The 12,288-nt window shown below is 33.1% G+C and overlaps 1 protein-coding gene across 1 annotated transcript in view; it reads right to left on the bottom strand.

Moving 5' to 3' along the window:
• Positions 1-813: 813 nt before the first annotated feature.
• Positions 814-12,288, bottom strand: part of LOC138709972 (uncharacterized) — a 162,372-nt gene continuing 150,897 nt past the window's right edge. The window contains exon 14 of the mRNA XM_069840654.1: positions 814-11,893. Coding sequence (XP_069696755.1) covers positions 11,275-11,893 — 619 coding nt within the window. The 3' untranslated portion in view covers positions 814-11,274. The remainder of the gene's footprint in view (positions 11,894-12,288) is intronic.

Below are 12,288 nucleotides of genomic sequence, written 5' to 3'. Positions count from 1 at the left end.
ACCAAACTTCCTTATTTTCTCAAAATCTTATAGTTAACATACGCTATGTAATTCTCCCCTTTCCTTCTCTTCAGTAATAGTAAATAATTAATTATTATTGTAACCATCTTAACATTATAAGAAACTTTAACACAAGTCTGACAGCTAATAATAATAATAATAATAATAATAATAATAATAATAATAATAATAATAATAATCATCATAATAATAATAATAATTATTATTATTATCTGTTTGACAAATTATTTGATATTTTCAACCTAGTAGTTTTATCATGAAACACCGATCGCTCCTTCAATCATCCCACCTTTTCTTCACAGCAAAGCTGCACTACTGTGAAATTCTACAAAACTGTTTTCCAATGTCAGATTTGTGATTGTAAACAATTTGACTTCTGACATTCCAAGAGAAGGATATAAAGCTCGCAAAGAATATACTTTGACAGGTGCTCCTTATTGATAGTAATTATATTGGCTTTATTCTTTTATTACAGGGGCACTGTACGAATAATTTTCATTCTATATATATTCGAAAATTTCACTAAAGATGATAGTTCTTTTTTATTTTAATAAAGTTTCGAGGGTAAATATGTCAGGTAGATATTCATTTCAAAATGGCCCATTTCTATATAACTGATAACCTTGGGAATGGACACCTCAATCATGCATCTTTCCTTCTTTTTCAATCTCTGTATTAAAATGAATAAATACGTTAGCACCGTGTGTTTTATATCATCTATAAGACAACTGACAAGAAGCACTTTCAATTAATAGCATTGTCGGTGATTGCAAAACATCAACACAATCCATCTCTTTTTTTGTAAATGGGCGCTCCTTTACTTACAACAAAGATTGGAAACCGAAGTTTGACTACTATACAAGACATTATCGAGCTAGTTCTAGATAATGAAGTTACATTAGAAATACACTAATGTAACTGCAGCTGTTTTTTTAACATCCACGCATTTTCAATGCTGTTTATGGAACATTTAGTATACATGAGGAGATGAAAGGAAGGGAGTCTCAAGTCAAAATATTATCTACAGTGAATACGAAATAATAGCAATATTTCTAAAAGGAAGGTGGGAAAGAAAATTTTATCTGAAAGTAAAATATCTGTTGGTTCCTTGATTAGCTTTATGTTTCACTCTGCTGCATTCTTACGAGGTTGAAGAGCTGTTCTATATCTCTGTAATTATAGACCTCTTTTATATATAATAGTGTCTACGTACACAATATTTTGACATTTTTTTAAAAAACAAAACAAAACTTCCTTATATAAAACAACACTGTACATTACATACACCTTATCAAAATGGTGTTTACAACCCAACTCAGGACCTTTCTTAAAAGCCACATCGGACTGATACATTATACAGTGCTGAGGCAATCTAATAATAAGGTATCGAATATTTATACATAATCTATGAAAGACAAGCAGGTAACCTTCTACTTAAGCTACAAATTCTTATAGATCTTACAGTATTCAATGTGGAACACATACTTTCACACAAAAAAGAATATTTGCAAGCACAGTTTCCTAAAATGTCATGTTCTGAGGTAACTGTATGTTAGAAAACTTGATGTACTACTTTATGGAGACACTTTTAACCAAATTTTGAAAATATCATATGGTACCTATAACTGTAAGTTTAAATCTTGATTATCTGTGTTCTACAAACAAATTCTGTCATTATAACAGTAGGTATAGGCTTACTTCATTTTGCATAAAATAACATTTCATTTGTAATTCACAGTTGAGAATGCTTATGTAAAACGTATATTATAACACAAAATTCTGTATTCTGTTGACAGAGATTAATTGTTCTTAACATTAACGAAGCTAACAAAGTTTGAAATGATATGGGAATCCTATGTTGAACTTCGCTATACAAGATTCATGGGAGAGGGGAAGCTCACTTATTTTTTAATTTAATTGTTTCAACACATATAAAGCCAGATGAAAAGAATAATGAGCCGAGGCCTGATTACAAATATCTTTTCAGAGGACGTGCACACTTACAGAAAACGTACTGACAGTTATATTCCAAATACACGCAATATAATAATGATAAGTTTTAAAGGAATAAAAATGCTTTAAGTTGAAAATTAAATTAATTCTATTAGTGCCATCACTAATAAAACCCCAGTAAAATGAGTCATAGCACAAAAGTATGCAAATGAATGAACTTCCGGGCCCTGATCATTATCCTGAAAGGGAAAAGTGAACATTTTTCGCACTTCATTCTTTATATTCAATATTAAGAAACAATATTAGTCTGTTTTACAAAGATTTCTATATATTTGCAAAGAGTTACTATAATAAAAATGAACAAAACAATACTATAGATAATAACAATATTATTTTTAAAACATAATTACCGTAATAAATTTTAAAAAACCTTCTACTGTTTATTATGTGTTTATATATGTATTACTCGACCAAGGCCAGTGGAGTCCTGCAGCCTGGAGCTCTGGTGCTACTGCTCCTATGTTCGTAATATCGCATTGCAATAGTTCACGTTATGCCAGCAGCTCCATTCGCTTTGGTCAAGTAATACAGAGAGTTCCTATGAAGACCGGTCTCAGGTAGTAATGTTCTATCAGCTTAATGATGGTAGTGTGAAGCGCCTGGCCTGAGGAAGCTAAGGGGTAAGGGGTGGAGTGGGACTGGCGTGTGTAGGGAAGTGTGCACGGATCTATCTGAATGCTGGCATAGGACTACTTGCCACCTGACAACAGATTAGGTAGAGGTTGGAGTGGGACCAGTATTCACAGGAACTCTATGTATGTAAATAGAAGTAATTCAGTATTAAGATTTCTGTTCACAATAATAGTCTTAAAAATATCACTGGTCACAAGGAAGAAAGTTATCATTACCACATTAATATTGAATGATAATCCTCTGATGGCACAGAATAGTCCAAATCCATAGTAAGTATACTTGTGCTAAATGTAGTATTTGTTTTAAATTGTTATTTATGCTGAATCTGTTAATATTTCTGACATATGGACTTTTCTACTGCAATTCTTCCTCCAAATTTTCTCAACTTTGTATTAAGTTTAACTATTTCGGAACTGAACTAAAGATTGTGGAATGGCATGAACAAGCTGACAGAAACTTAAAAATATGATTCAATAAACCAACTGATATTTAATAATTATTAATGACTCATGAATTTTCACTGACAGTACATCCAGTTTTCTCGCAATATTCTTATCATTAAGTCGTTTTTATCATCAAATAAACACAATTAGTTCTAAATTAATTAATTTAACAAAGTCAAATAGTTGTATTCAAAACTGTCACTTAAGGCATGAAATTCCTGCTTACTATAAACTGCTCAATGCAGTTTTTGTGTACATGTCTTCATACACAAGATGAAATACAGAAACATTACAAGTATCATATGAGTAATTATAAAGTACCTCATTCACAGGTCCTAGAACACTTTAATTTATCGTTTTATGGGGAATTACCACACAGTTTTACACGTTAATGTGGAGGACATCACTGAACTTCTCCACTTTCAAAATATTTTCATAGACATTTACTTACTACTAATTAAAAAAAACAAAACTATGAAAGAATGAACTGAAGACATTTATTCCTAAGTTACATATGGTAATCCAAATTAATAAAAGCTTTGGAGTTAAGATATTTAATCAATTTAATTTCCTAAAAACGCTAAAAATAATAGGCACTGTATTCAGAGGGTTCCATGTGTAGGTATAACTTTAAAATATATATAATGGTACAAGGAAGTTGTTTTGCATACTTCTGTAACATCAGCATGAGAAGAAGGCCTCAGCCATCTTCTCCTAGACCATATTGAAGTTATGACAAAGAAAAAAAAAACTCCTTTGCCACCACCTGAGATTGAACCCGCATCCTTCCATTCTGTACCTATTTACTCTATCAAAAGACCTAACTAAGCTCGACTACAAATAACAAATCTGAATTTATTTCCCTGTGAATGAGACAGTTGATTTAACTCTTGCTATGTTTCTGTATTCATTCTGGCAAAGGTACTCTCTGTATTTGTTGATAAAATGCTTTCTAATACAGAATAGACTTAAAATTCAAAGATCCTGAGTTGGGATCGAAAATGTAAGTTTGCTTTTTCACTTATATCACAAGTCCAGAAGACAATATGTTACATATCCAGACACAAGTATGATCTGGCGTGCAACATTAGTACAGGGTGACCAATAAGTTAACTGCTCCATAGTTACTATATTCACTCAGATTAAGAACAAAGAACTCTTTAGGATGGAAATCTGATCAGATGGAGGAGAGGACGAAATACAATGCCAGTTTTCCAGAATCTTGTTAATATCCAGAATTGTAATCATTTATTACATGATTATTATCTAAAATTTGGTGCTTACTTTTCATAACTATTAAGATCATTTACTAAAAGAAAAACTGCAACATACAAGACAAGTTTTCATATTTACTGAAGCCTCCAGAACTCTTAATTCATGGTGAACGTGTTACTTGTTAGCCAATATTTGTTATCTTAGGAATGAGTGAGATAGTGATTATCACAATCAAGCAATCTGAACTATGCAGCATATGATAGGCTCAACTCATTACTTCATGAATTATCAGAAGTGTTTACAATCAGATAATGTTTGTATACTACCAGATTAATAAAAACTCACTGTTAGTTCCTGAAAGGTCAGATAGCCCATTACTTTAAATACTTGAGATTCCAAGTGATATTTGTTGCAGACAGGGTGTTGGGATAGTTTTTCTCGAGGAACTCCCAGGAATCCCTGAGATAATGTTCAAGCCCGAATATTCATGTTGTTCCAGTGAACTATTAAGGTGTTCTCATGCTCTGTATTACGACAAATCTTGGGATTAAAAACTATGGCTTGGTCTGTTTTTTTTTTTTTATGTTTACAGAACAATATATTTGTGAGATTACTTGACTGAACAAATTCCGTTATTTATGTAGACCCTGCTAGTGTCTTACGAAATACTTAATACTTTAGACATGAATACCGGTACCAGTAACATTTCAATAAGCTAAGAAATATTTGGAACCCACGCCTATGTTTGGTACTGTTACGAAAAGAGAGTGTTTCTAAAAATACTATTTTAAGGACCTTGATGCATGCGCATAAAAACTTTTGTGAAGTACAGTACTTACCGAATAGTAGCATATGAACATTTAATATTTATAGTGATTTTATTAGAAAAGTATATAGGCTCTATTACTGTTAAAACGTGGCAATGCATATATAGTGGAACGTGAAGTGGACTTTAACACTGCCATTTTAAAGGAAAAATTGTGACTCATCTATACTACATTATATTCCCTATTTTTTGTGTATTTAGAGAGCTCTGAAAAATTTCGTTAATGCAATTTTTAATCATAAATTTTATATAATAAAACAAGTATCTTAAAACACAAAAGTCAAACTCTTTTTATTTCAGACCCATGTAACAAATATTTGTTCAGAAATAAAACATATTTTCTATTAGGTAAAACTTCACTTTCGTGTGACAAATTATAATTTTCAATTACAGTCAACTCTGGATATAGTGAACGCGGTTATAGTGAACATTCGGCCATAGTGAACCTAAATCGTTGGTCCCGACCTACATACATTAAAAAGTACATTAATATTTCCGTTTATAGTGAACCCTCACTTCGGTTATAGTGAACCTAAAAGTAGAACTTTCCCAAGGAAATGTAATTTTAAAATGGCCAAAATGGTAATTTAGGAAACCCTTTGTCCTATGAACTTCCAAGAATATCTTCAGAACAAAATCTCAAACCTTTTACTCCTTAAGTGAATTGAAAGACAAAGGATTTGTTCAGCTTCCTGGCCAGCTTGAAAAATGTTAAAGAGAATAGTGTACGCAGTGAGGGATAAAAGAAGGATTAATTCTGATTCCTTTAAAAGAGGTTACTAGGAGAATACGAAGAGGAAGCGTTTTCTTTTGTAAAAGGGAGTAGAGTGATGACCAAAGGGTAAATACAAGAAGGATTACAGTATAATGGTCCATAACCCTTCCTCCCGCATCTTTGCAAAAGTGAACCCGGGGAAATTCCAAGGCCGAGTATATAGTAGCATACCTCTAGAGGAGCGAAATCGATCAGTGCCTACTACCTACATGGCCAGATTAGATTCAAGTTTCGAACTGTGAACATCTGGATGTCGAAGCGTAAAGTGTTTAAGTTGGAAGATAAAGAGAACATTAGTACTGATATCGAACGTGGTCTGAACTCAAACGGGCATTAATACTGTATGTATAGCAACGTCAGTAGTATAGAAACAGACACTTCGGTTCTAGTGAACCTCGGATATAGTGAACGAAATACGCTGGTCCACAGAGGTCCACTATAACCGAAGTTGACTGTATATATTTTGACTGCTTATTCAAATTTTATAGACTAAATTTAAGTAAATTTCGTTCTAAATGTTTTCATCATCTCGGCCTATTCTCATATGATCAGCATGGCTTGGGAACTAGTTGTGATAACACACAGCAGACGTAACACCAGAAGACAAGGGCCACTCATCCAGAATTTAAAAGAATATAAAAATCACCTTCCCTAATGGGAATCGAACCCAAGTTCTCTAGATGTGTAGCTGTAAACAGTATCAATTGAGCCAAAGCATCAGATGACCTTACACGACTAGAGGAGCCTTACGTGTATCAATTTCATGGGGAAATTTATGAAATAAAGGGTACCATAAACTGGGGTTACTTTGAACGCAGAGGATACTTTGAACATTTTTTCAGAAAATCATATTTAGGTTTCTACATGCTGCACTTGTTATAGATGAAGGCAAATTATTATAAAATCATTCTCATACCAAATTTACCTTCATCTGTAACAAGAGCAGCATGTAGAAACCTAAATATTATTTTCTGAAAAAATGTTCAAAGTTTCCTCTGTGTTCAAAGTAACCCCAGTTTACGGTATGTGGAAATAATGTGCAACATTTTTACGTAACTGCACACAAGCATGCTCACACCCTCAAAGAAATATAACCACTGACGAAGAGAAACAAACTTTGTCATTAATATAAAATCACAATATAATACGAATCCAACATAAAACCATTTTTTTTAGAAGAGCACTTCAGAAATCTTTCTGGCTTTACAATACAGTATACGTGTTGAAAATTATATTAAAATTCTTATTGCTTGAATTAAAAACACAACTCGACTCAACTGCTGTCAACTTGGGAAGCGGTGAGATTATTTAAGAATTAGCACTGGCTCAGTGAAGTTCCTTATAATGTTTATACTTGTATATAGCAATAAGGCTTTTTATAAGAATCGAAGTATAGCCCTAAATAGGTGCATCTGGCACAAAAATTGATCATGAATATATATTTCTCTCCTCACATCATTTATAAACATACAGCAAAATCATCTTATATTAAATTTTTCATGACTACAGCCCTTAATGTAATGTAATCATATACTGTAACATTTAACGAAGAAAATAATGTATACTATGGAAGATAAAATTTGGATCCATTTCAGACCCTTATTTGGCACTTTTTAAGAATGCAGTCAGTAGATTTGTGACATCCCCTACCCCAGCTACAAAACAGTACACTCTTCCATTTATAAGTCCTATATTAATGTTTAGTATTTGATAATGAACACATTTCCAACACTGTTTTTGGAAAAGGACAAATTTTCAGAATTTTAAGGGCAGACTTAAAAAAATTAGAGCATCTTTCCTCATCCAAGTCCAATTTTACGTATTAAAATAATTTAAATATGAATATCTCTTTCTTTTTTAATAAGAGCTTCACAACTTATGGGTCACCCAGTTATGTCATTTATGCCTAATATGTTACATTTTATTTTCAAAGGATGGTGTAAATATTCAATGTACATATCAGTAAACACTTGTTTTACTTGCATTATATTCTGCCCATGGCAAGATTACCATTTTCTGATCAAATGTGTGAAATACATAGACTAAAAACATACTATGCCATACATATAATATGTCAATTCTGAAATTATATTTAATCGTTTATTATACATGTATATATGAAAATTAAAATGATTACATGACACTACCAGAATCTTATTGGTTCTCTCATATTCCAGATTAAAATAACAATGAAATCTGTCTGTGATTACCACCTGTTTGTGTTTTTCACAATGTTCCCTATTCAGAAATAGTCTCAATTTTTCTATTTGTTTCTCACAGTAATTAAAAAAAAAAAAAAGATCAAATTTATATGAAAATTAAGAACTTTTAACAAGTACCTACCGTCCTAAATGTTTAAATACCTTGTTCTTTTCCTTCCTAAAGACAACAGTTTCAAGTGGCTACAGCATATTTCCATGCAATAGACTCACGTTCAAGTCCTGGTGAGCTAAATTAGAACTCTTAGTGTAGAAATAAATTCTCCCCCTGCCATAATTCTACCATTTCTCCCTTCAATATCATTAAACAATAAAATAAACGAAGTCTTACTGCCACTGTGATGCTGCCCATGGATTGTGTGACCAATGGCAGATGCAACAATTAACCATCAAACAGTGGTACTTGTGGATTTATGATAAGTCACACACAATAATTTCCCATAATTTTCAACAGAAGGCAATACAATATGTACAAAAACCAATGCAGTGATTACTATACACGATAATGGGCTAGATTAATGTTGGGAAATAAGTTCAGTTAAAGGAGATCATCCACTTGGACACAATATTATGGCACATGACAAATTTACAAGGGTAGCCAAATTACAGGTCACTGTATTTGGTCAATAAGTCACTACACACTAAAATGAACAATAGTATGAATAAAGAAATGGAAGTAAGGCATGTTCCTTATATGCCAACATATTTATATTTAACAAGTCAATAACGCAGGTTAACTAGCTTGACAATGTGAAGCTATTATATTACAAATATTCAGATTGTCAATTTACCATTAAATTCCATCATAATACGGTAAAACTATCGTAAAAACGCAAACAATGTAACCTTTTTTCCATCTGTTATATAATTTTTGACAAAAATTATTTTTGATATTTCACTGTTTTCCAGCTTTTGGTACAACAATGTTACACAATTATGTCTAGACATTTTCTGTCACAGAAAATGTCATGTTCGAAGATGTCATTTGTGTTATTCTAGAGTGTCAATATACAAATATTTTTCTTGATTCTTTAGAAGTGTAAAGTGAAAACCAATTTGGCAAAATCTAACAAATTTATATTTCAGCACACATTTAATAAAGAAATAACAATATCAATACAAATTATAAAATGATAATCTTGCCATGTATTTTCACACAGGTTTTGTTTTGGGGAACACAAATTGATCTATTTTAACAAAGAAGAGAAACAAAAATTGCACAAAGAAGGTGGGTGGGCATGTCTGACAAAAGCTTCCACCAACTCAAGAATATCACATTTATACAGCTTAATCAGTCAGACTTTTAGATATTTATAATAATGAATTACTGCTGATTCATTCATTTCAATCGAGAAATAAAATCTAATGGGAGATGTCTCTGCGTTTCCTGTAATATTATTCGTAACATAACTATGCCCCAGATTATATTAAAATTTATTTCTTTTGAATATACGAAGAATTAAAAAGTTGAGAACAGGGAGTGACACAGGGACATATTGAAGCGCAACTCCATTAACATTTTTATACTCATCGACTAACAGAGCCTTTGTTTAAGTTTGCATATATTATCTTTTGGAAGATAATGTAGCCTATATGGAGTTTAATTTTTCGAAAGTGCAATTACAATTACCAGTGACATGAAGTAAACTGAATTATATATGTTAAATAAAATTTGTAATGGTATCATCCCTTTTGTGTATATAAAACGTTAATGTTATATACATATAATAAGAAAAAATTGCGAATATACATTGTAATTCTATTTTCCTCGAATTAATGAAGCACAAATGCGTAAAATTTGAAAGCAATCAAATATTGCATATCATATAATTTCTCATCTATATAATTCCATGTTACATCACAATATTTTCTTGGTACAACTGTACATGAGAAGGTTAAAACTTTAATTTGTGCGATATATAGAATACTAAAATGTAATGAATCCACCGGTAATTCTGCTGCTAACATATGAGAATATATACCGGTATGTTAAAAGCAAAAGCCATGGTATTCAATGATAAAATGGAAAAAATTAATTATGGTACTGGTACCTAACAAATAATGATTATTTAAAACTGTAATTTATTTTAGACTTGATAGCGTAGGATAGCCCCTGTTCTCAAATTCGATTCTTCAGTTTTCAACTCTCATTAGAAAATTGGGACTATAAGAATATGTGGCAAGATTTCGCCCCACTCATCTCTCTCATGTGGCCACCATTTGGAGACACAATCTCGAAAAGCTGACCTCGAAGTATTGTTCCACTCATATACATACTGTACAATATTCATATATCCAATATGCCTTCTCAACTTCATACGTAAATTTTAAAAATTCAACAGAAAACTATACATTTACATCACGTAGGGACAAGAAAATGAAATATTGACAACAATGACAAAAAATTATGAACTTTGGTTGGTAAAACTTTAATGGGACTGCTGAAGTCTTTAAACCTGTTTTGCAGAATTTTCTATAATATGTATGTGATGATAAGGAATTGTCATCAGCCACTGAGATTCCAAAGTACAAGTCCCAATTCGTATGCGCTACGAAACATTCAACGCTAGACTCATACAAGAGATTAAAACATGTAATCACTCATTACAAACAAATCAAGAAACTTAGCACATAACTGGCAGCATAACGTAGACTTGTAAAAATTAAAACAACATATGCACAAACAAGAGAAATAAAACTGGTTTGAAAACAAGCAGTTTCTGGCACAAAGGAACATTATTTTTCTTTCTTTCTTTGAAAAAAATAAAAAAGAGGAATTGTGACACATATTTGGCCAAAACAAAAAATCACACATACGTATGAAAAAAAGTTTGCAAAAAATGCAGTTTTTCTTTTAAATTTGTTACATATTGTGTTAATATTTGACACTTCGTCCTGAGTATTTCTTCTTTCTTGTGATCTTGATTGTCTTCAAATCCATCACCACCTAGCACTTGCATGCACTCACACTTGACAAGTATCGCAAGGATGGTGCACTTCACTTTCTCTCTCCTCGAATGGAGACTATGCACGTTAAAAGTCAGATGCTTCCAAGGAACAATGTGCCGTGTCCTGGGTCACAGCTTCCATCGGCCGCGGTGATGTGACATCTGGCCGCTCAGCTAGATGCTACGTGACACTTATCACAGCTCGCGCCGAGTTCGAAGAAGAGTCCTTGCCACTGCCACCACTTTCTGTCTTAATGCACTGTCCCGTTAACTGATTCACACTCAGAGGATTGTTGATGTCGTGGGGATTTGTGCCCACGGGGTTGCGATGCAAAGGTGGGCCGGCAGGAGGAGGATGGTGCGGAGGATGATGATGGTGCACAGAGGGTAATCCCCCTCCCCCTCCACCGCCACCGCTACCTGTGTTCGAGGAAGTCGAGGGGGGTTGATGCGGAGGCAAGATGCTTCCACCTAGTCCGTTCATCGGGGTTTTACACTCAAAAGCCGATGCGTCGTGCGGCGTGAGTGGACTCTGCAAGCTCATGCACGGACTGGCCAGGCTCACTGACGGACTCGCCAGACTTGTACTTGGACTTGGCAGGATCATCGAAGGACTGGTGAGACTGGACAGTCCACTCAGTCCTCCAGGGCTTGACAGCGAGTGGTTAATACTCTCTCTATCATCTTCTGGAGGTGTGTTTGCATCGCCCACACTCCCACAGCTTCCTAGGTTGTCCTCCGACTGGTTCCCATCCATACTCTCATTAGACTCCATGTACCGTATGCATTTTTTCTTGCGCCTGTACAATAATCAACAATGCCAATTAAATAATATAAATCATCTAATGAAAAAATTAATGCTGAAGACCAGAAGGAAGAGGATAATATAAGATTTTCGTTTAAAGATAATGATATCTAAACATAATATCAATAACACTGTTCAATATTGACAGCATTGCCATTTGGGAAAGAAAAAGAAATAAACTGACTTTCTGTTCTATAGCAGGACACAAAGGTGTTTCTATCACTGAACATTACATCTGACAGGCATTGAGAAGAAGATAGACTATAAAAAAAAACATTACACAGTTACCAATGGAAAAGATTAAAGTGCAGTATACCAAAATAATATGTTAAATGAATGAAGGAGAACTGTCATATAAATTATATGTTCACTATACAAATTGAAAAGAAT

The sequence above is a fragment of the Periplaneta americana genome, chromosome 12 (assembly GCF_040183065.1).
Source record: "Periplaneta americana isolate PAMFEO1 chromosome 12, P.americana_PAMFEO1_priV1, whole genome shotgun sequence".
Taxonomy (NCBI): Eukaryota; Metazoa; Arthropoda; class Insecta; order Blattodea; family Blattidae; genus Periplaneta; species Periplaneta americana.
The sequence above is the reverse complement of the archived record's forward strand: the minus strand, read 5'-3'. Positions and strand labels throughout refer to the sequence as shown.